Source organism: Oncorhynchus clarkii, chromosome 7, assembly GCF_045791955.1.
Source record: "Oncorhynchus clarkii lewisi isolate Uvic-CL-2024 chromosome 7, UVic_Ocla_1.0, whole genome shotgun sequence".
Taxonomy (NCBI): domain Eukaryota; kingdom Metazoa; phylum Chordata; class Actinopteri; order Salmoniformes; family Salmonidae; genus Oncorhynchus; species Oncorhynchus clarkii.
In genome coordinates, this window is record NC_092153.1 from 43792024 (window position 1) to 43814829 (window position 22806).

Consider the following 22806-nt stretch of genomic DNA (forward strand, 5'->3'; position numbering starts at 1 on the left):
CAAGTGTGTGCAAAGCTGCCATCAAGGCAAAGGGTGGCTACTTTGAAGAATCTAAAATAGAACATATATTTTGATTTGTTTAACACTTTTGGTTACTACATGATTCCATATGTGTTAATTCATAGTTTTTATGTCTTCACTATTATTCTACAATGTAGAAAATAGTAAAAATAAAGAAAAAGTATGAGTATGTGTATGTGTGTGTGTGTGTGTCCAAACATATGTGTGTGTGTGTGTGTCCAAACATATGAGTATGTGTGTCCAAACATTTGACTTGTACTGTATGTTACTCCAGTGTCTTGTTCCTGTGGGTGTCTGGCGCTCTTCTTGAGACTGTTAAGGTTTCCCCTGGGGCTCAGTGCCACTACAGGTGCAACGGTTTGTTATGTGTGTGTTTGTACATTTGTGCGCATGGGCATGTACGTGTGTGTGTGTTTGCGTGCGTGCGTGCGTATATGTGTGTGAGTGCGTGTTGGGTGTGGTGTTGTGCCTCTCTGAGGGTGTTGGGGTTTGGTCTCCACTGGGCCCTGTAGGGGCCTCTAATTCCTGTGATAAGTACCGTCCCCATGGTGATTCTGGACATTTTTCCCAAACAAACAACGGGAGGATGTTTATCTGGGGCACCCGACACTCAAGGCGCTCCGCATGTTTGCCCTTGTCACTGGACAGGGATTGGTGTATGTGCCTTCACTTCCCTCACTCAGCTCTTTCTGCCTCTCTCTTGCTTTCTTTCTGTCTCTCTCTGTTTGCTCTTCTCTTCTGCTGTCTTTTTTTTCGTCTCTACACTGCCTCTCTCACCAAACTTGCCTAAGAAGCTGTCTTTAGATCACACCTTAATAACAGCACCAGAACTAACTTATTTTCACATCTCAGTAGTTTTACTCCTCAATAACCTAAATTATAACCAAGGCCATTGGACCCTCTAAAATATTTACATTTTAGTAATTTAGCAGATGCTCTTATCACGACTTACAACTGAGTGCATTCTTTTTCATATATATCTTATTTTTTTTCATACCACTCTCATGTGGGAGTCGAACCCACAACCCTGGCATTGCAAGCACCATGCTCCAAATGAGCCACACAGGAATCCGTCTCAGGGTCTTTTGGCTTCTTCTAATTCATATCCACTCTCACCTGGGCCTGTGATGTACTGTATCGTCCCCTGTCCAGACCTGACCCTGGTTTACTAATCAACATCGTGTGCAGTGTTCTGTGGGTAATCCAACACATGACACCATCATGGCTACAGAGACAGAGGATGAAAACATCTGTGCTGTGGCAGCAGATCAATGGGTGTCTGTCGGCCCGGATTAGTGGCACTTTAAACAAGATATGACACATTTCCATTATCCTGGGCCTAAACTAAAACAAGTAGTCAGGGCACACAGAGGTCCCTCACAAGATACAGTGGGTGGAGACTTAACAGTCACTGCACTTCTGCTGTTCCTACTCTGTGATTGGCTTCTCATTTCATACTATGCAGCTGGTCACTTTGAGAGAAGTTTGTTTTGAAAAGTGTCCTAAAGTGTTTACAGCACCGCAAAACACTTTGAGATCATTTTTTATGATAATAATGTAAGCTACCCTGGATTTATGTGAACTGAGAGAAAGAACAGAATGTTTGAGTCGGTTTTTTTTACTCTGTTTTTTATGTTGTTCGACTTAACATTACAAATTAGCAAAAATGTGTCTATTTTCTTCTCCCTTCACATTTCAGTTTTGGGAGTGTCACCTTCAAAACCATCACTATTTATTGTATTCTGACATTGCCTCACACTTTGTTTATAGAAGTGAGTGGAATTAAAAATCTGTATGCCTGGTAAAGCTCTCCTTAGAAAAAAAAGCCTTTTAGTGCACTCTGCAATGTTTTTATCATGGCAACATCTTGTTTACTTTAGTTGCCTGCCTAAACTTCTCGGAACATGTTAAGAAAACCTTCGGAGAGAGTCTCTACAAAGCCGCCTTTGTGTAACAGCAGCAGGCAAGAGAGCAAGCAGCTCACCAAGGTGTTAACTCTCAAACCCTTAAGCGCTTCCACATGAAACCCGGAGACTGATACCCCACAAATAAAAACAATGAATAGTTCAGGGATATGCTAACAATACCTTTTATAAATGATTGTTCAGGCGGATAGATATGTTGGAAGTGATCTGGTGGAGACAGTAGAGACTGTGTGTGTGTGAGAGACAGCAGAACACTGAGTATTGTGTAGGAGAGTGGGAAAGGTGAGGAAGACTCTTAACGTCAACCAGATTTCAGCTCGGCATGCCAACAGTAACAACTAACACGGGAGTGAAATGTTGTTTTAAACTGTGTGCGTATTTATTCTGTCTTTTAAAGGAAACATGAATACCTACATGCACTGTCTCGATAAATAAAAAGGGCCAAATCCTATTCCTGTTTTCAATTCAGTGCTGTGAGAGGTGGGGTCCGGATCGTAGCAGAGCTCAGTGTTTTTATGAGGGTCAGGACCCCCGCTTCAGTGGCCGTTCAAAGGTCACAGCCAGTGAAACACTGCACTGCCCTCTAGTGCTGCACCCTCTGCCTCTCTCTCGCTCTCATAAAACGAACTGACTCTCATACCTCAACACTCTCTGAGAATTGCTGAAGAAAGAATAGGCTATTTGGTGGGTATGTCTTTTGTGGACAATGTTCTTCATATATCTCAACACGGGTCTCCTAAAAGATGTATTTGAAAATCGTTGAACAATATTCTTGAATATCTTATATTTAAAATGCGGTTTGGACCCGATGTGCAAACAGTTTTATTAAAAACAATGAAAATAGAAATGAAAATGTACACAATGATCAGCTACAGAGTATATGGACATGTGCCATAGTGCTGGTCCAAAGTAGTGGGTCCAGAGTATATAATTAAAACCAGCTAAAACGAAAGGCACACTAAATGATATGTAAAAAGCTGACTGTGTAAGGAATGTCTATTTAACTTGTTTTATTGTGGCAATTTACATTAGGGACTGTCATCCTGACAGAAAGCTTTTAAAATCTGTTTCATTTCAAGTCCAGAAAGTGACACATGCCAACGTTCATAGTCTCTCTCGATGTCAATTCCCCGTATCCCCAGCTAGGCTCCCTGTATCCAGACGCTCTTCGCAGGGCTGCATTAGGGGCCATTTGAATATTTCATTTCCTATTAATTATGCACTGTGACTCTCCATGTCATTAGAAGGGGGGGAAAAATCTCATGTAACAAAGGATGAAAAGAAGCAAGGCGCATGGCTTCTGTGAACAGAGAAATTCCGAAGCGCATCACGTAGGTCACCCTTCAATGAAAATGAGGTCTATGCCGGTTAAATAAATTGAAGTTGAAATGTCTTTACCTATTCTTTTTTTTTTTGTAAGATGTACTGAAATGTTTACCGGTTTCAACCTACTTAATTAAATGGCCTTTTATTTCATTCAGATAAATGTGAAGCTGAGTGGACAGAATTGATTTCAGCAGCCAGGGTTATCGTTCACACTTTCTTCAGATATGCCTTCATTTCTGTCTTTTTGTCAAAATAATTACATTGAAAATACTGAATATATATTACAGACTATTTAAAAAATATATATATATACAACCGGGACATCTGAAAAGCAGTGTATTTGCCAAAAAGATTTAAATCAATGTGCCCAAGGTTGAAAATAGCCCTCTAAAAGAGAAACCTTCACATTCAAGCAGATTGCCATCAATTTCCCCTCCCTTCACATAATGTCAGTTTTGTGTGTGTCTGTGGCTTTTTAATGCACAAATGTGTTGTCGGTATGTTAAGCAATCGGCCCATAACAAAACTGCCAGGGTGGCCTTTAGATTTATTGGGCCATCACTTCAGCCTGGCCTGCCATTGCTGCTGCCCCGGTCAGGTCTGGCTACTTTTTGCAATAAATGACAGAAAACGTGTATTTGAGAAGGCAGGCACGTCGCACACCATTCCTCCCTCTGCCGGCGCCACTGTGAGCGCGTAGAGGCATGCCTAGTGACAGTGACCTACATGGTCACTGAAGATGTGATATAATTTATGATATATATAATATATTGGATCCATTAGCGAGCATAATGAAGTAGTGAAATGAAAGGGTATTTGTGAAATCAGTTCAAACATCCTGCTCGGATTATGATTAAATGATTAATGAAATGCCCCTGCATAAGCATTTTCAAACAGTAATTCATGCGGAGGCTGATAAAAATCCTCCAATCATATTTCCTTCACTCGTGAACCTTATCTCCACCATTTTATATAAATCACGGAAAAAATCCTGTCTGCTGCCGGGCAAGCTACTTATTTAGATTAGTAAAAAAACGTGCAGGAAAAGAGAACATCTTTGCAGTATAAAATAATCATGCATAATTATATTCATAATTCAAGTTTGTGACAGATTCCATCTCTCTTCTTCTTGTTGTCCTTTGCCTTTCCGTCTGGCTTCATTTGACTTCTCTTCATCTTGATGACATAATTAACTAAAAAATCCACCAAAATAAGGAGAATGTGCCAAAAAGGCATAACCAGAAAGGCAATGGTGCCATCTTTGAAAAGAAAGGTTGCACAGTGAAGCACTGTATAATTTACTAAATTAATCCAACCTGAAATTTTTAAGTCATTTTTCTTATCTATGAAGTTAAGTTTGAGCAGATATGGCCACCTCATGAAATATGGATTCCTTTCTTCTTTGCTTAAATAATTCCTTTTCAGGTTATGCAGATATTGTTTTATAAATCCTGGTAATATTATGGTAGTTTTATATTTCTGGATCTGCACAGTATTTACTCATTATTATCTGTATGTGTGTTCACCATTCCTACTTTATTCCCACAGTACCCATACAAAGGAATTACTAGATCACGTAATCACATAAAGAATTTTAGGATTTGTATTCAATTGTATAAAAGGCTGCAGTAAAACCATGTGAAGACACACTGAGCTGAGAATCTTTGTTTTCTCTTTTATCTTTTCTCTCAGGCATCTCAACAATGAGCACGCCCTGGACGACAGGAGCACAGCCCAATGTCGGGTGCAAATGCAGGTCGTACAGCAGCTGGAACTACAGGTATTGTCTCTCGTTTTCGCCAAATATGTGTGGCTCCTTTCCTGACACTTCCTCTGTCTACTGCCCTCCCCCTGTCTCGCAAATATGAACCATGGGTCACACATTGAGGGGGGTGGAAGAATAAAATGATTTTGTACATTTGTGAGTAACCAGTCATTAAAAATGTGTTATGTATGCATGACAGCAAGGCTAAGATATATGAAGGGCTCCGGGGCTAAGTAGAGAAGATAATTACATTTTGAATTTTACTGGGTTTTAAGGTTATTTATGACTTTAAACTGTTTGGCACCAACAATAAAACACTTCTTGAAATGCTCAGGCAGCAGCCAACGATGGGCTTCCTCAGTGTCTACTAGGTTTATTGGAACAGAAAGATACGGTACCATATTTCTCACAAATAACAGTGATAAGGAATATTAATGCAGTCCTCCCATGAGTGGTCTGATAGGCACTTCGTCCATACGAGGGACCCTGGAAAATATGCATATGTACATTAAGTATGCGCTAATGGAAAAAGGGATGACACAATTTTGGTCCATTAGTGTGCGTAAGTAAGAGCTGTGGAGAGGTGGTCTGAACACTCTCTACTGGTCCCAATGCCCTCTAGGCTGGAACCAGGTGCCTTTGGGGAAGGTTTGCACATATTTTATTACAACTGAAAGGTAAACACAACAAACCATTCCATTAACTGTTGTTTTTGTGTATTTATTTGTTGCTAAGCAGGCATTGTCATCAATAGCATTTTTATGTATAACAGATTTGATGATGTATATACAGTTGAAGTCGGAAGTTTACATACACCTTAGCCAAATACATTTAAACTCGGTTTTTCACAATTCCTGACATTGAATCCTAGTAAAATTCCCTTTCTTAGGTCAGTTAGGATCACCACTTTATTTTAAATGTCAGAATAATAGTAGAGAGAGTGATTTATTTCAGCTTTTATTTCTTTCATCACATTCCCAGTGGGTCAGAAGTTTGCATACACCCAATTAGTATTTGGTAGCATTGCCTTAAAATTGTTTAACTTGGGTCAAACATTTCAGGTAGCCTTCCACAAGCTTCCCTCAATAAGTTGGGTGAATTTGGGCCCATTCCTCCTGACAGAGCTGGTGTAACTGAGTCAGGTTTGTAGGCCTCCTTGCTCGCACACGCTTTTTCAGTTCTGCCCACAAATTTTCTATAGGATTGAGGTCAGGGCTTTGTGATTGCCACTCCAATACCTTGACTTTGTTGTCATTAAGCCATTTTGCCACAACTTTGGAAGCATGCTTGGGGTCATTGACCATTAGGAAGACCCATTTGCGACCAAACTTGAACTTCCTGACTGATGTTACTTCAATATATCCACATCATTTCCCTCCTCATGATGCCATCTATTTTGTGAAGTGTACCAGTCCATCCTGCAGCAAAGCACCCCCACAACATGATGCTGCCACACCTGTGCTTCACATTTGGGATGGTGATCAGAAGCTTCTGAAGCCATGACATCATTTTCGGGAATTTTCCAAGCTGTTTAAAGGCACAGTCAACTTAGTGTATGTAAACTTCTGACCCACTGGAAGTTTGATACAGTGAATTACAAGTGAATTAATCTGTCTGTAAACAATTGTTGGGAAAATTACTTGTGTCATGCACAAAGTAGATGTCCTAACCGACTTGCTAAAACTATAGTTTGTTAATAAGAAATTTGTGCAGTGGTTGAAAAACGAGTTTTAATGACTCCAACCTAAGTGTATGTAAACTTCCGACTTCAACTGTACTACCATTTATCATAGTTACAAACGCAATGACGATGAACAGAATTTTAACCTCAAACGACGAGGTTACAAGTTCAGTTAAGCGTTTCACAACACTACCATACTACTTATTATTTCCGCTCTGGTTGTGTGTATCATTGAGAGCAACTCGGTGTGTGTGTTTATCAGACACATCCTGATTCCTCCCCCTAACCCAGCATATCTCTATAATGTGACCTGGCAGCTACTGTAAGACCGAGTGGACAGTTTAGGACAGGTAGGCAGATCCAGGGTTTGTTATTGGCAATGGGACCTAGAGTATAGTTTAACCTTGAAGAAGAGACATCGCCAGGTAGACTTGTTCATGAACATTAAGGTATCAATATACACCAAAGTTTATAATCAGAGCAGCATATTAAATAAATATATATGACATACAGTGAGAAATAACATAATGCATTGGATTGTACTACAGAGAATTCGATTTTTGTTCATAAAGGATTTAATGATTGTTTTTTCCCCCCTTCTCATTACAGCTGGCGAAAGACAAAGAGCGTCTGCAAGCCATGATGACGCATCTCCACGTCAAATCCACTGAGCCCAAGCCGACCCCACAGCCAGTGAGTAAACTCTCTACCACATGCCTGTTTTCCGTCCTCCTCGTCTCTCACTTGTCTAATTGCCACACTTATATGTATTAATGTATTTCCTCATCTCTTTTTATGTACCTGCTAAACGAAAGCAGCTGCTCACTTGAGAGGAGCACAAAAAAAAAATGTTTTGGTCACATATTTTGACATCCCAGCTTCTATTTTGTACTGATGATTAACTCGGAGCACATGGTAACAGCGGTCAGTGGCGGCTGAACTGGTGTTGGTATGAGCCGACACCATAGACCTCTGTAGCGTGGTGAAATATAGACTTTTCTTTGAAATTGAAAAAATCTCCTCAACGTCTTCAATTGGTTGTGAAGATGGTATCCGGGGGATTCCCCCAAAATAAGCTTCAGAAATACAACATGTTTCTCAAATTAAGAGCAATCGTGATGGCTGTTCAATTCCTTATCTTGACACATTTTTCGGACCATAACACCATGTCTGTTATGTCATCATGTCACGATATAACTTACTGTTTAATCCTTGTCTTACAGGGGTACCACTTAAAAATACAGCGTACTGCTATTTTGTCTTAAGAAGGAGCGCCATTACCATAGTTCAGTCATTGTGACAGTTCATTCATAGTGCCAAAGGCATGAGGGCCATTACACTGCTGGGCTGAACACAGAGACACACACACACACATAGAGAGAGAGAACCGCTCCTCTGACAAGTTCCTTTCAAAGCCTAAATCATATATTTACAGTCAGTCTGGAGCTATTGATGGGCAGAATCTCTGTACGGCGCGCCACATAGCGCAGGAAGGCAGGCAGGAAGGCAGGCAGTCAACAAAGTGCCTGGAGATGTGACAATAGGCTGCTTGTCGGAGCTTTGCCTCTGTCACACACACTGATTGTGTAGATTAGGCTTCAGAACGAGTGCCTGTCACGGGGACATTTGTATATGAAAAGTGGCTGGGGCAGCAGATAGCATCTTGACTACTCTACCTCTCCCCAGGGCCAGTGGGAATGGTTGTGTCAGGGCTCTGTGCTAAAGCTCTGGGGGGTGGGTACCAGACCAGTGCTGCTTTTATTCAAATAAATACAATTCCTGCATTCTCCAGCGGGGGTGCAGTGCATGCTGGTAGCTGCAATGATATGCTATGATAAATGTGTCTAGCCGTGGTGTGGCTCAGTGGCTGGATCAGTAGGGGAATCCCACAGTCCCAGCTGGAGCTCTCAGTTAGACTGGAGCTGGAGCTGACCTCAGACCAGGCTTTAGACTATAGACTGTTCAGGGAGTGGGTGTTGATGGGAGAAAAACCATTCAGTCACGACAGACAACAGCAATTGCCTGCATTTTACAGTTACTATTTTACAGTTAGTCCTAATTAAATACATAACACATATATATATACTGTACATACAGTGTCAACTGAATATGATTTAATTTATTCCTATGAGCTTTTAAAATATATATATATATATAAAAAAGAGCTGAAGAATACAGTGCATAAACAATCTGTGTGTGTGTGCATGCGTGTGTGTTTGTGTTTGTCTTTGTGTGGGCGTGGGGTTGGATCTCTGTAGTTGGTGTCACTAAGCATTCTCGTCAGAAGTCTGACCTTTTCGCAGTACATAATTAAGGAGGGACTTTTTTGTTTATTTTCTTTAGCAGCTTGGCAAGTCAAAGCCAGTATAATTAGATCACCAATTACCATTTCATTAATTTCTGTCTGAAGTCTCATTTTGTCTCTGCACTGGAGTGAGCCCAAATGCTGAGGGAAACAAAGGCCAGGCTATTACCAGGCTGTCTGGCCTATTGTTGAGGGCCACTCACTGTTTTTGGCTGGGGAATATGGATGAAACATGAAACAAAGACTGCTAATCCACAGGAAAATAAGTCTATTGATAGTATTGTGTCAGAAAACAACCAACCCAAGTGTGATTTATTTGGCCCTTGATTTAGAATAACACCCTCGTACAGTAGTGAATGTACCGTATACATTTATGTGCTTACAGTAATTGTGTAACACATTATTTGTGTAGAACTCTGCCAAAAAAGGCATTTTCTGGCCTCAGAATTCTTAATAAACATCACATGCTGTATTTACACATCTCTATTGATGCAGGAAAAAAACCAGACACAATTCCCATGTTTTAGCAAGTGTAATGCAAATGAATACAAATACACAGACTACAATTCATTCAAAAAAAATCACACTAGCGGTAACCTCGTTAAGTCAATGTCATGTCAAGGATAAATATAGCGGTGGTGCCAGCCGTGCAGGCAGCCCCCGATTTCTTTATTATATACCTGTCTATCATGTGGGGCCCTCTTGGTGGTAATGACTGTTAATAGGGTTGTGGTAATTGGGTGGCCGTGGAGGATCCATGTGGGGGGGGGGGTGAGATGTTAAACACTGTCTGTTCACTTTCACCTGCAAGCCCTGCGCCTCCACTGTAACCCACAACCATTATCAGCTAAACTTAGACATCCGATACCTCCAAAGCAATTGACAGCGTTGGCATTTCATTAATTTGTTAGCACAATCCACAAATGATTGTCAAAGATGAGACGCCTCCTTCTCTCTCTCTCTCTCTCTCTCTCTCTCTCTCTCTCTCTCTCTCTCTCTCTCTCTCTCTCTCCTCTCTCCTCTCTTCTCTCTCCTCTCTCTCTCTCTCTCTCTCTCTCTCTCTTTTCCTCCCCTCTTTCCTTGCAGACTAAAGTCATGTTTAATTTGGAAACTGGCCTCCTTTGGCAAATGAGCAATTAGAACAATTTTGTGCGAATATGTATATGTGTCATTAGCTTTCCTGCAAATTAATAGCAGGAGCAATGGGTCAGACTAGAATTTTCCACTTGACTGCTGCTCCACTGTGGAGGCTTGGCAGAGTTAGGAAGCAGCCACAGCTGCTGGAAGCCATGGTATACGTTCGGAGCACTTGGCTTAATTCGTTTACCTTGTAGCCATTATTACTAATATCCCTCCCCACACCCCCACCCTTGACAGAAAAGCAACCCCTCTCATTCTCCCTCTCACCCAAATATTTGGGATGCATCTTGCGCCAGACAGCGTAGCCCAGGTGATGGGGTCATTCAGATACAGCATTTAATCATCAGATCACCTCCATAAGCATCTCCTAATTAGAGTCCTTACAATACAATTTCAGCTTGTAATTAGCCCAGATTGGCCGCTTCCTTTCCGTGGCTTATTAGTAGCTGCTCAGCGGTAGGTAAGAATCACATTGTCATTTGTCAGGGCTGTTAGGGCCGCCCATCTCCCCTTGCCAGCAGATCAAACAAAGGGAAGAAAACAGAGAGCGGGGAGCTGAGCCGTTAGAGGAGTAGGAGACGGGAGGTGGAGAGAGCATGAGCAGGACTCCTCGGTTGTTTTCTAAGCGTTTAGCGAACGTTCACGGATCATCTTCGGGGTTGGCCATAATTAGAGCTGTGATCAGCTTAGCCAATGAGGCACCTGAGACGCCGGGTAATTAACGAGCTTTTGTCTGTCTGTCTGTCTGTGTTTTGTTTTGTTTACTCTCCCTCCCAGCTCAACCTGGTGTCCAACGTCACCCTGTCCAAAACAGCCCCCCCTGAGGCCTCGCCCCCTCTGAGCCTGCCCCAGACCCCAACCACCCCCACGGCCCCCCTGACTCCCCTGTCCCAGGCCTACTCCGTCATCACCCCCAACAGCCTCCACCACAGCGTGGGCCCCATGCGCCGGCGCTACTCTGACAAGTACAACATGCCCATTTCCCCAGGTATTGGAAGCATATACCACACACACATAAACACACACACACGCGCGCACATACAATTTCAAGTCTATCACACTACAAGTGTATCTATAATAGCTACTAACTATGGCCTTTCTCTATGTTCGTCTGTATGCTGTGTTTGCTCCCTTTGTACAGATATTGTCCAGAACAAAGAGTTCTACATGAATGCTGAAGTCAGACCTCCCTTCACATATGCCTCACTTATACGCCAGGTAAGGATCCTCTGGTCAGATGCCTCCGCTCTGCACTTCTCTGAGCTGGTAACTTGCAATGTATTTAATCTGTCATTTAAAGGAATAGAGCCTTTAATCTGCTTCAGTGGCTTCTGTCGTTAGCAGAACACGCATTAGATAAATATTCAGCCAAGACACAGATTGCTTATTTTCTGCTTTTTTTTCTCTCCCTTCCTTGTTAAATTTCAAATACAATTTAGACGCGCAGCAGAAGATTAACCATCTGCAAATGAGTACAAGAATGCACTCGGGACTCCAAAAAACGGCCATAAATAACATTTGCTTTTGATTAAGCGTTACAGTGGATGTGATTATTATGAAATTAATTTCACACAACAGTAGGGATGAGCCTGTTTTAAGATGGCCAGTCAATTATCTGGCCAGCCCGCAGTAATCTGTGATCTCAGGAATGTATCTAAGCCTGGCATAATTGCTGGCCTGTAATCTGCCTGAGAAATGTTTTCGCTTCCCTCCATTTACACTGACAAAAGAAATATATTCAAATTGTGAGATTTGAATGGGAACCAGACAGTGTTCCATAAACAAAGCGAGAGGGTACACATCATCACACGGACAGACGATGAACTGTCGTCTGTGTTCTTTCAGGAGAGCACACACAACCTGCATGCCACTTGTGAATAATTTATTGTTTTTCAGAGGGAACAAAATGTTAAATGTTGTTTCTGTCTCTTTTTCCAGGCTATCCTTGAATCACCGGAAAAGCAGCTAACACTAAATGAAATTTACAACTGGTTCACACGAATGTTTGCATATTTCAGGCGCAACGCCGCAACATGGAAGGTAAAATCACTCTTCACTTTGACTTCCTTAGACTAATATAAAGGGCAGGGACAGTTGTGTTGATCTTGTGGAATTAAATGATAGTCAAATGTATCAAGTTTAAATGCAATGAATGAGTCTTTAACCAATCCATAACTTTGCCCGCTTGTTCTATCCGAATAGAGCCACCCCTAACACAAACTGTCTGTAACCTCGCAGAAAAAAAGTATAAGGGAAATTGTGCATTATTTTAAAAGAAAATCCCCACCTAATATGTGGAGATGTTTTTGGTAGTGGGTGGATGTGTTTAACTCCCTACTGTGCTGCCAGGGACTCCTGGCCGAGACACTCCCACAGAATTTAAACTGAGAACACCTTTTCCACTGGGCCACACACACACACACAGGCAAACAAACCCCAAGAGAAACAGAGACAGAAAAGGAGAGGGGTTAGAAAGGGAGGGCAAGAAATAAAAAAAAACCAAAGGAGAAGCTGAGGAGTTAGAGAAAAGAGAGTGATGAAGCATTGAAGGCTACCCTCATAAGGCAGGGAGGGCCTGTAGTGTAGCGTATCCACAATGCAGCTGTGAATAAACCCCTGAGCCCCACACCAGCCCCCCTCCGCAGCTCACTGTCCTCTCTCTTTAACTGCCTGCCTTCGCAGGCCGCTGACAGCCCTACCATAGGGGCACATTGGAGTTATAAACACCAAATCCCACACTGTGAAACACTCCTGCATAGAGGCATGCATACACACACACACACACACACACACTCAATAAAGCACTCAGATGACAAAGGGCCATACGTATACATCTCATGTGTCAGTGATTGGTTTATTTAAAAGGGCAATCTGCAGTTGTTACATCCATTTTTGGACTTAGAAATTAATTATATGTACCCATTGATTCTTAAATAATGTAACTTATAAATGCCTCATGAGTTTAGTTTAGCTGTGGTACCCCATCAGAACCCAAAATATAAGCTTATTTTACGGCTATTTTAAACAAAAAATAAATGTCAACAAACACTGTATAGCCTCAAAATTATAATTTGGATGGCATGGATGGTCACCGTTTGCATCCATAGCGCTGTCTTTGGAGTCTCCGGCCTCATCCCTCAGCTTTTTACCGAAACAACAGTGGCGGGGAAAGCATGTTGTTATTGTTTCAACTGCTGATTGCCACTTTAAGAAAAGTAACCCGCATACTCTGCAAATGGTCTTATGAAAAAGCTTATCATATAACCCACAAGCTGAAGCTTTTGGAAATGTGTCTTCTCCATTATTGTTCAATTGTAGGTAAGGTCATAACTGAAACTGACAAACCAAACAGACTGGTTTATTTGATCAAGGTCTTTGTTCAGTTTGGGTTTTGTTATCAGTAGGCTCTTCTCAAATGGCTCATCATAAATTCAAGCTCTATGAAAGATATTTTAAAAGGATGTTGATGAAATGAAACTGTATTGCCATAGTAACTGGAAAATATTTCCACAATGTTTTTGTCATTTGATACTTTTGGCAGTCTACTGCCAATAGATCTCTGATACTTGAAAGAATGTACTGTATGTATGTCCAGGATCTATCATGTGTCTGTCTAAATGTTTCTTCTCTGAAATGAAGTGGTTCATTATTAGACATTTTCTTGTGTTGATAGAATTTTTCTCTCCCTTCTCTTTTTTTTACACCAACTGCAGAACGCAGTCCGGCATAATCTTAGTCTTCACAAGTGTTTTGTGCGAGTAGAAAACGTTAAAGGGGCTGTGTGGACAGTGGATGAACTAGAGTTCCAAAAGAGAAGGCCACAAAAGATCAGTGGGTAGGTCTGCCATCTCTGGCCGACTCTGGCGTTTGTCTGGTTGTGGATCTATGGGAAGAGGCTGCTCCATGTCATTGTCTGCGTGCCACGATGTCCCCCAAAGTCGCTGTTTGCTTTAGTGTGCAGCATCCCCCGTGCTTTCCGTCTTCTACTCCTGGTGGTGTAACCATAACCCACATTGGCTTGTGCTTATTTTCATGTTGATCATCTCCCTCTCCTCCCTTGTCCCTCTGTCTGTGACTGGTGTTGGTCTGTCTGTCCCTCTGTCTATCTGTCCCTGTGTTGTTGTGATCACTGCATCTGCATCTGGCTGCCCTGATGCTCGTCTCCTGCTCAGGGTGCCATTCGCACCAACCTTTCCCTGCATAAGTGCTTTGTGAGAGTAGAGGATGAGTTTGGGTCCTTTTGGACTGTTGATGATGAGGAGTTTAAACGCGGCCGCCACGTACAGCGAGGCCGCCCTCGGAAATACGCCGCTGATGAGAACTTTGATGAGCTGCTCGTACAGTAAGCACTTCCGCCTGGCCCACTCTGCTTCCTGACCCCCACCTTCCCCCAAACCCCCCACCCTCCCCCCACCTCCTGCATGCTCTGCCTCTGTGTTCCCATCAATGCCTCTGTGTTCCCATCATGCCTCTGTGTTCAGCTCTTCCATCATACATCGTGCTTTTACACAACCTGCTTTCATCAACCTGTTTTGTCTTCCTTACCAATGAATTGAAATGATTCTGTGAACTTTTGGGGATTGATAAAATTGCATGGAATGTACTAAATGAATGATGAGCATTTTCTAAACTAAAGTTGTTTTCTGCAGAAGTCCAGCATTAGTGAAGAACATCCAGACCAGCTTGGGTTATGGGCCAGCTCTCTCAGCAGCCTTCCAGGTAAATGTGAATACTGACTCAGTCTCAAGCTCTCTGGGCGTTCACTACTTTACCTTTTAACCTTTTACTGTGAGGGAAAGAAAGGCAGGAAATAATAAACATAACACTGTGTCCACCTCCTATTCCTGGTCATTCTTCCTTGTTTTGGATGTGCGGGTGGTGGGTTGGCAGGCTGAAAAGTGCTGACAGTTTTCTTCCGTTTCACTGTTTTAACACTGTGCATGCTTTTCAGGCTTCAATGGCAGAAAACAACATACCTCTATACACTACTGCTTCCATTGGAAGTCCCACCCTCAACTCCCTGGCGAATGCCATCCGAGAGGAGATGAACGGAGCGATGGACCATGGAAACAGCAACGGCAGTGACAGCAGTCCAGGACGCTCTCCCTTGCCAGCTATGTGAGTGGCTCCTTACTTTTTTATCTGCAGTATTTGTTTAAGACTGGAGGAAAGGAAAGAGTTTCAGCTGGTCACCACCGATTCAAATAGATCCCAAATATAATGGATTTTGATAGAACCTTTCAAAGTCCACTCAAATGCTTTAGAATTTGATATTAAATGTCAATGTTATACTAAATGAAGAGTGATAAACAGGATTATAAATAAAGAGAGGATGATATTGGCGCAGTTGAATGAAGGGTCAGGGCCAGGACTGTGGCTGCAGCCCTCCCTGAAAATGGAAACTCCACCTTCTGGAAGGTTTTAAAGCCAGGCAAGGCCGGGAAGAAAAGACCGGAGCCCTCTGTTATTTCAACACAAAGTTTATACATTCTTCTTTATTACGGTTCTAAAATGTGTCCTGCCATCTGCTGAGTCCAGCCATAATCACCTCTTTAATTTATAAAAAATATTTACAAAATGGCAGAAAGAAAAGTGACAAAGCTGCTGTCTCCTCCACACTGAAACATGAGCTCCAACACGTTCAGAACCCTCTGAGCCGTCGAAAGAAAAACAAGAAAAAAGCATAATTATTCTAGAAGAAATAGTCCAAGGTTCCCATGTAGGAAAGCTGTGGTCGGCCTGGAAACCACAGTTCCCTATTCACTTGTTGTATAGGAGTGTCTGCTAAGTTGTTTGAAGCCTAAAATAATATGGGGCAGGCTGCATCGTTTCCAGATGTGGGGCACCGATGTGCAGCTCTGCTAGATTTAGGGATGGCCCCGTAAAACATCAGAGCTAGAGGGAAGTTGTGCCGGAAAACAAAAAGGTGCAGTATTGAGCTTGTGGCGAAATGGAGAAAAGTGCCATCCCTAATCACTGTGAACATAGCTTTGGGCATCGCTCTGGAACAGGAAAGGCAGAGACAGGATGGGTGTGCTGGCCCAAAGGCTGCCTGTGTCTCTCTCTCCCTCTCTTTATCTTGAGGCTGATTAAACCCATATTCTGAGCTTTTTCACAATTACTCCATGTGGATAAGCTTTATACGAGTCGAAAATTTGTCAGAGCGTTCAACTTCAGTGCGTTTGCGCAGCGCCACATTTCCTCTATCTTCTATGAAGCAGCACGCCTTCAAACAAACGCTCAGGTTTACGGAGCTAGCACCCTCTATCGCTCTCAAGCCGGCTCCCTCTCTCCTCTCTGTTCTCCAAGAGATGCACCTCACACAATCTGCAGACTCGCAACATCCTCGTCCCACCCGAACCAAACCTGGCTCACAGCTCTTCACCTGGTGTACAGACATCAGGCTTGACTATGGAATGGCCCAGGCCTTACATGTGTTTACCAGCTGCCTACCTCACAGCCCTGCATGGTGTTCGTCAGAGTTAGGCTTTTAACACAGGGAGGAAAACAGGGGCCGTTCTATTTTACAGGAAGACTATAATCAGGTATCCAGCCTCAGCCAGCTAATTAAAAGCAGAGTGTGGAATCAGCATGCAGTTCAATAGCATAATAATAACAATTTCATGTTTGCCCTGCAGCTTGGGATTGAGACCTGAGGCGATGTGACTTGTGGAGTTACTTTGATCTGAAACCAGTAGAAAAGCTGACTTTACTTTTCTCCCTGTTTTGTCAGCTCGTTTGTGTTGAACTTGTTTTCAAGTCTGTGGGTAAATACATCTCATTTGTGTAACGTTTGTGGGTAAATAAATCTGGAACGTGCATGCCGCTGGTCAAAACGAGCTCGGCATCTCGTACTGACACATAGTGACGGGGGACATAAATGTATACAGTTACACCTTGCCATATTATTTTTGGACGATAATATATCGTTATTTGACTCTGTGTATTGATTTCTAAAAAAGAACAATTGAAATGGTTAGAAAAAGGGGAAAATATCCCGCAGCTGCTCATAATATGCTACCCCCTTTTTCCCTCCTCTCTGCGCCTGTGGAGCCTCCTTCCCGTGCGCTTTATTCCTGCAGTGTTTCTGTAATGAGAATTTGGCAGATCTCATCTCTTTAGCGCCTCCTTTGCCCAGGCAGTGGGCTGGGTTCATGTTTTGCCTTGTTTACAACTGACAGCGTTATTATTCTCGTAAGGGCTCTGTTTCTTATCACAGTGTTGTGTTGAGTGTGCCTTTCTGCTCTGCTCTCGCGCCTTCCTGCCAGCGCTTTTCTTCTCTTATTGACACTTGGGTGAAAATATGCATTAATTTTGGAGTTTAAAGCATGTATAGCGGTGTCTGGTCGCTGTGTTTGCTTGAAGTTGATTAATGATAGAAGCCGGCTCGGGGTCATCCTCTGGAGACCCGCCTCGCAGGTTGTGCATGTTAACGAGTAGGAAGGGGAACACACAGCACGCCACTGATCCACCGCCACCAGGAGGCTGACAAACCCCCCACTCGCTCCCTCCGCAGAGTCCATTCTTCTCTCTCCCCGTCGCACGTTGTTAATCTTCCTCATTTATCAATTCTAAGTGAATACCCAGTTGTCAGCTGCTATGAAAATAAAGCCTGCCGGTTTCCTGGGATTGGAATACCTCAAAGGAAGGTGAAATTATCATCAAGCCCAGCCCAGTGAGGCCCCTCTCAGAGATTCATTAGAGCCATTCATTTGTTTTTGTTTCTAATTTCTGAATCAATACATGTCTGTGATTCTGTTTTTGAGAGAGAATGGAAGGTTCAACAAGGGTTTAACCAGCTAAAGATGAACTAACTGGATCATCCCCTGTCTGTTTGTGTTCTGTTTCCACGCAGGCATCACATTAAAGAGGAACCGCTGGACCCGGAGGACCACGAAGGCCCCCTCTCCCTGGTGATGACGGCCAACCACAGTCCAGATTTCGGTCACCACAGAGATTACGATGACGACCAGGGCCACGATGACATGCTGTAAGGCCAGGCCCCCAGAGGCAGAACTAACCTTAGTCATCTGTGAGATGCCACGACGTCACAGATAACACAGATACAAGACTGCAGTCTCAGCCCTCTGATGACAGCTATCAAATGTTTCCAATTGACTTTTAGTGCCATTAAATACATAGTGAAAAACACAAGAACGAGAATACTTCTCACTTGGGAGTATTTTTGATTTATATCTACTTTTTGGTTTAAGTAAACGAAAAAAAAAAGACATTTCTACTCAACATGCGTTGGATGGACATGTTTGGTACTGGGGACTTCTTGGTTAGTGTGGTGATTTCAAATCCAGGATGGACTTGGACCTGCACTGTGCAGCCAGTATGGACTGCATGCAGCCCACTCAACCACACTGAGCACGGACTGCTGAGGGGTTCTCTGTCTTTTTCTCTCTCTCTCACACACACACACACACACACACACATATGCCCATAAACTTAAGAGATATTGACTGACATTTAATTTACATTGTGTGTGTGTGTGTGTATGTTTTGTTCATTGTCACTGCCTTCAAAACTTAATTGGTTTGCTTCCATCTAGGGTGGGAGGGATGTTTTTTGGTGTGTTTTGAGGGTGAGGGGTTTCAAATCTAAATGTCTTTTTCATTGTACATTGCTCTTTATCGCTTTTGATTTCTTTAACTGATCAGACCTCATGCCCGTGCTGTGGAGATTCTGTATGGTCAGCACTTGATGAATGCTTATATGATTTCCTTTCATGTTGTCTCCATGTTGTTGTTTTTTTACATGAAGCAGAATGTCAAAATACCAAGTAGTATTTTTCTGTCATTTATTCCACATGCTTCAGAATGCCACCTCCCTGACATGTAGCCCCCCCCCCCCCCCCCCCCCCCCTATCCCCCCAAGCTCATGAAGTCCATCTGCAATGCACTACTCGTAATGAAGGCTCTCTCCACGCATCAATGAAGTTTAATTTAAGATGGGAATGAATGACAGAGAAATCATGCAGGTTATGATTTATCCTCATGAAATGATGTTTGAGAACAGCCCTTCACGGCAGTGCATGTTAGCTGCATCCACATTTCTGATCATTCGCAAGCTCCCAGTTTTAGAAAGAAAATGAAATGCCAGGTGTGCAGGACAAAGATGATATTTTAGACCAGATAGTTGTGATTCCTGAAGACAACTGTCATCGTAGATCAAACGTGTCTAGTTTTCCACGCTGTCATTTCACTCATGGAGGGATTGTTTGGCCAGGCTTGACGATATCAAAGTGCATTCCATATAGTTGTCATGTTTTTTACCATATGCATGACCAGTTGGCTCTCTCAGTTCTGAGTGATTATTAATAATTACACACATCAGATTAAATATTAATGTCCTTAATTTAGGGATAATCCCAAAACGGGCAATAAGACCTGATCATTGCTTCATTCCAGTATTTGTCAAGCATGTTACGGCCCCAGACGCCCACCCTTCCACAAGCGAACTGATGATCTGGTACAGTCGGTAGTCAACATCAGCAGAACCCAATGACCAAGTCAGAGTAGTGGTGTAGGCCCTGCGATAGAGTGAATGGGATTGATGCAGGGACTGTGGCGCTGTGAGGCTGAACACAAATGGGCTTGATCCTAGGTTTGGTATATTGATATGAAACTGAATATGCTCGGTCAAAGACTGACTTTTTAAAGACTGCAACCACTTTGCATTTTTATTTATTATTATTAGTTCAGTTTTTAGTTTTACTTTTGTATTTAGTTGTTGATGTGTCGGATATCTTGTTCTGTGACTACCAAAGATAAACTACAAAGTAAAAACGATGTTCTCTGTTTCATGCAATAGCAGATAAGGCCAAATATCCTCCATTCTCTCCCATTGGATGTGACAGGATCTATTGATGGAGTATAGTCTCAGCTTTGTCAAGCCAATGGCTCATTGATTAGAGGGTGCTCCTCAAGCAGTCGGACTGTCATCACCTTTAAAGCCAAAGGGTTGTCATGACGAGTACAGTAGCTGCAGGACTTTGCAGTGACCAAAACCTCAAGGGAGATGCGGAGTCAGACAAACATTATGACCAAATTAGGGGAGCATGGTCTTTGGACCAATGAGAGGTAAAGGGATCACTCTGTCCATCTATCAGCAGCAGATTACTGTGCAACATAAGGGGGTGGATAAAAGGAGATGATGATAATAACGATGCTGATTTACCAGTAGACAGGAGAGCTTTGCAGAGAACAATGTGAAAAAGGATTCTTTACTTCAACTGGACCACACAATGATTTAAATATTTTGTTTGTTTTTTATTCTTTATGAATTTGTACCCTTTCCAACGATTGTATGCCACTCTTTAGTGAGTCCTGCTATCTTGACGGGATTCTACTGTTCTCTGTTAACATTGGCACGGCTTTATGATTGTGTTTAGTTTCTGTCAACGTATTACTTTTTATATTAAAAAACACTCCTGTCAACTAATAAGCTGGGTACAAGGTACTTTATGGCAGTTATTTGAACATTTCATCATGCGTTTCCTATTGCTAATGAAAAGGGCAATCTGTGGTTTTCAGAAAATGTATTTAATATCCAAAAGAAGGCAGCTGTGGGATGGGTCAGTAACAGCCGGACTGGGATCGTGAGAACAACTCGATCTCATCCAAAGCCAGTCTTTTGCTGATTTGCTTGGTATTCTAAAGGGGGGAAAGCTGGTAGATTAGAGCATTCTCAGCATGTGTAGCTTGACATTACTAAAGATAACAGCATGAGAAAATTTGTTAGTACACAGACCTCAGTTCAAACCTATAGGGAATGATTAAATTAAGAGAGAAAAAATGTGTTTCACTCAGTTGCATTTAGTTGTATGTCTTGCATGTGTAGTCTAAAACTGTAGTGAGTGAAAAAATATTTTTTTAAAGGCAAAAAAAAAAAATGATAAGAATACAACGTTTGAGCTTGTTTATCTTGAGGGTCTCGCATCCTTTTTGCAAAATCAATCCAAACCTCAGGCCTTTTTTCATGAAGAAATCACCTAACTTTATTTGATCCCCCTTTTTCACAGTCTATTGTCAGTCGCTTGGACGTGGGCTTTACAACAGTAGGTTGTTAGTATTGCGCCTTGTGTCTTTTTCTTGTCGTTTTCTTTGCTTGTTTCTTTCAAAGATCAAAAAATGACATGTGTGTTATTCTTTTTGCTTTATCACAACTGCTTTGTGTTAGCTATAAAAAAAAGCTTTGAAAAATTGCTGTATGTATTGGAATAGCAAACTGTACTGCAAATGTATTTTACTTAGTAATCCTTGCTTTAAAACGTCATACATGCAGACATCTGTGCGAGATGGGCGGGGCAGGGTGGGGGATTATCCCAGATTTTGGATTTTAAACTGTAAAATAGAAAACAGACTTTTTCTCTGTTATCATTGACCTAAGGATTTTGTACAGATTTTGTTCTTCCTTGTGTTAAGCTGTTTTTGATACTTCCTTTTGATGGTCCAACCACTGCCTTCTGTGGCTATATGTTAAACATTACTGCTCGGCGAAAGGGCAGACAGGTATATTTCCTCTACAAGACTGAGGTATCTTGCATGACTAATTCCAGGGTCACAGAGATGAGAAATGATAGTTAAGTGGTCAGTAATAGTATAAGGGTGTATCAATCTAATGATATTTTATATGAAACTAATAGGAAAAATAAGAAAAATATGCAGTGCCAAGATGTAGAGTATTTGTTAAATGCTTTGTTTTTATTCCAGAGGAATCAATTAATTCATACGTACATCATCAGTGATGTCATCATCATCAGCCCATCATCATTAGGTGAAATACATACCGTTTTCTTTTTATATTTTTATCTCAACTGTTATTTTTTCATAATAAGTAAAGCCAAGCACATCAGGTAGCAGTCTTAAGTGGAGCACAAAGGTTAAAGGTTAAACGTTTGATGTGAGTCGGACTGTACTCGTCCTTGATATACTCAATGTTGAATTTTGAACAAGAAATATCAACCCAAGTCGGGTAACCTTTTGACCTTGCTGTGCTCTGTGTAGGCGGCATCAGATTCCCCCTCAAGACACTTGTGGCCATGCTAATTTGCCACGGTTCCATCAATCATGATCCACCCCACTGTCGTTCACCACTGTGTTGTACCATCATCCTCTCAACCCGTGCTTCTGGCGGAGGGAGGGAGGGAAGAGGGTACAGCAGAGCAGCTGTCACGGTGCTTTAATGTTTCAGCAGTTAGGTTAGTTTTCTGTTGAAGCTGTAGTCTGTAGTTTTCTGTTTTATTAACTAAATATTCTGCTCATCACCTCCATCATCAGTCTGTAATCTCCTCATCATTCCTGGTCTGTCTGATGCAGAGTATTCTGTTGTACAGTCAGTCTCGATAACTGACGTAAGCATTCTAAAAATGCAATAAAATGCTGGTTGTTCACGTTTGTTTCCTGAAGTCATTTCTTACTTGGTTGAAATGGTAGGGATCTGCATACAAAAAATACTGAAATCATAGTTGCCTTGTCCCATGTGTACCAACGCAGGATGCAGCAAACGAAAAAGGCCACTTGATCATTTATTTCTTCATGTTATTTTGCCTGGGTACTTTATACTACAAAAATCTCCTCAAAGTGATTGCACCTACAGTTTACAATAATATTATAATTTTTAGATGTTTTGTTGT

At 42.1% G+C, this 22806-nt stretch overlaps 1 protein-coding gene across 9 annotated transcripts in view; it reads left to right on the forward strand.

Annotated features, from left to right (window-relative positions):
* Positions 1-22563, forward strand: part of LOC139413348 (forkhead box protein P1-B) — a 208293-nt gene extending 185730 nt beyond the window's left edge. For all 9 annotated transcript variants that reach the window (XM_071160598.1, XM_071160596.1, XM_071160600.1 and 6 more), the window contains 9 exons: positions 4965-5052; positions 7328-7411; positions 10941-11151; positions 11305-11381; positions 12102-12203; positions 13877-13998; positions 14813-14882; positions 15115-15281; positions 18019-22563. In XM_071160598.1, coding sequence (XP_071016699.1) covers positions 4965-5052; positions 7328-7411; positions 10941-11151; positions 11305-11381; positions 12102-12203; positions 13877-13998; positions 14813-14882; positions 15115-15281; positions 18019-18157 — 1060 coding nt within the window. In that variant the 3' untranslated portion in view covers positions 18158-22563. The remainder of the gene's footprint in view (positions 1-4964; positions 5053-7327; positions 7412-10940; positions 11152-11304; positions 11382-12101; positions 12204-13876; positions 13999-14812; positions 14883-15114; positions 15282-18018) is intronic.
* Positions 22564-22806: the final 243 nt, after the last annotated feature.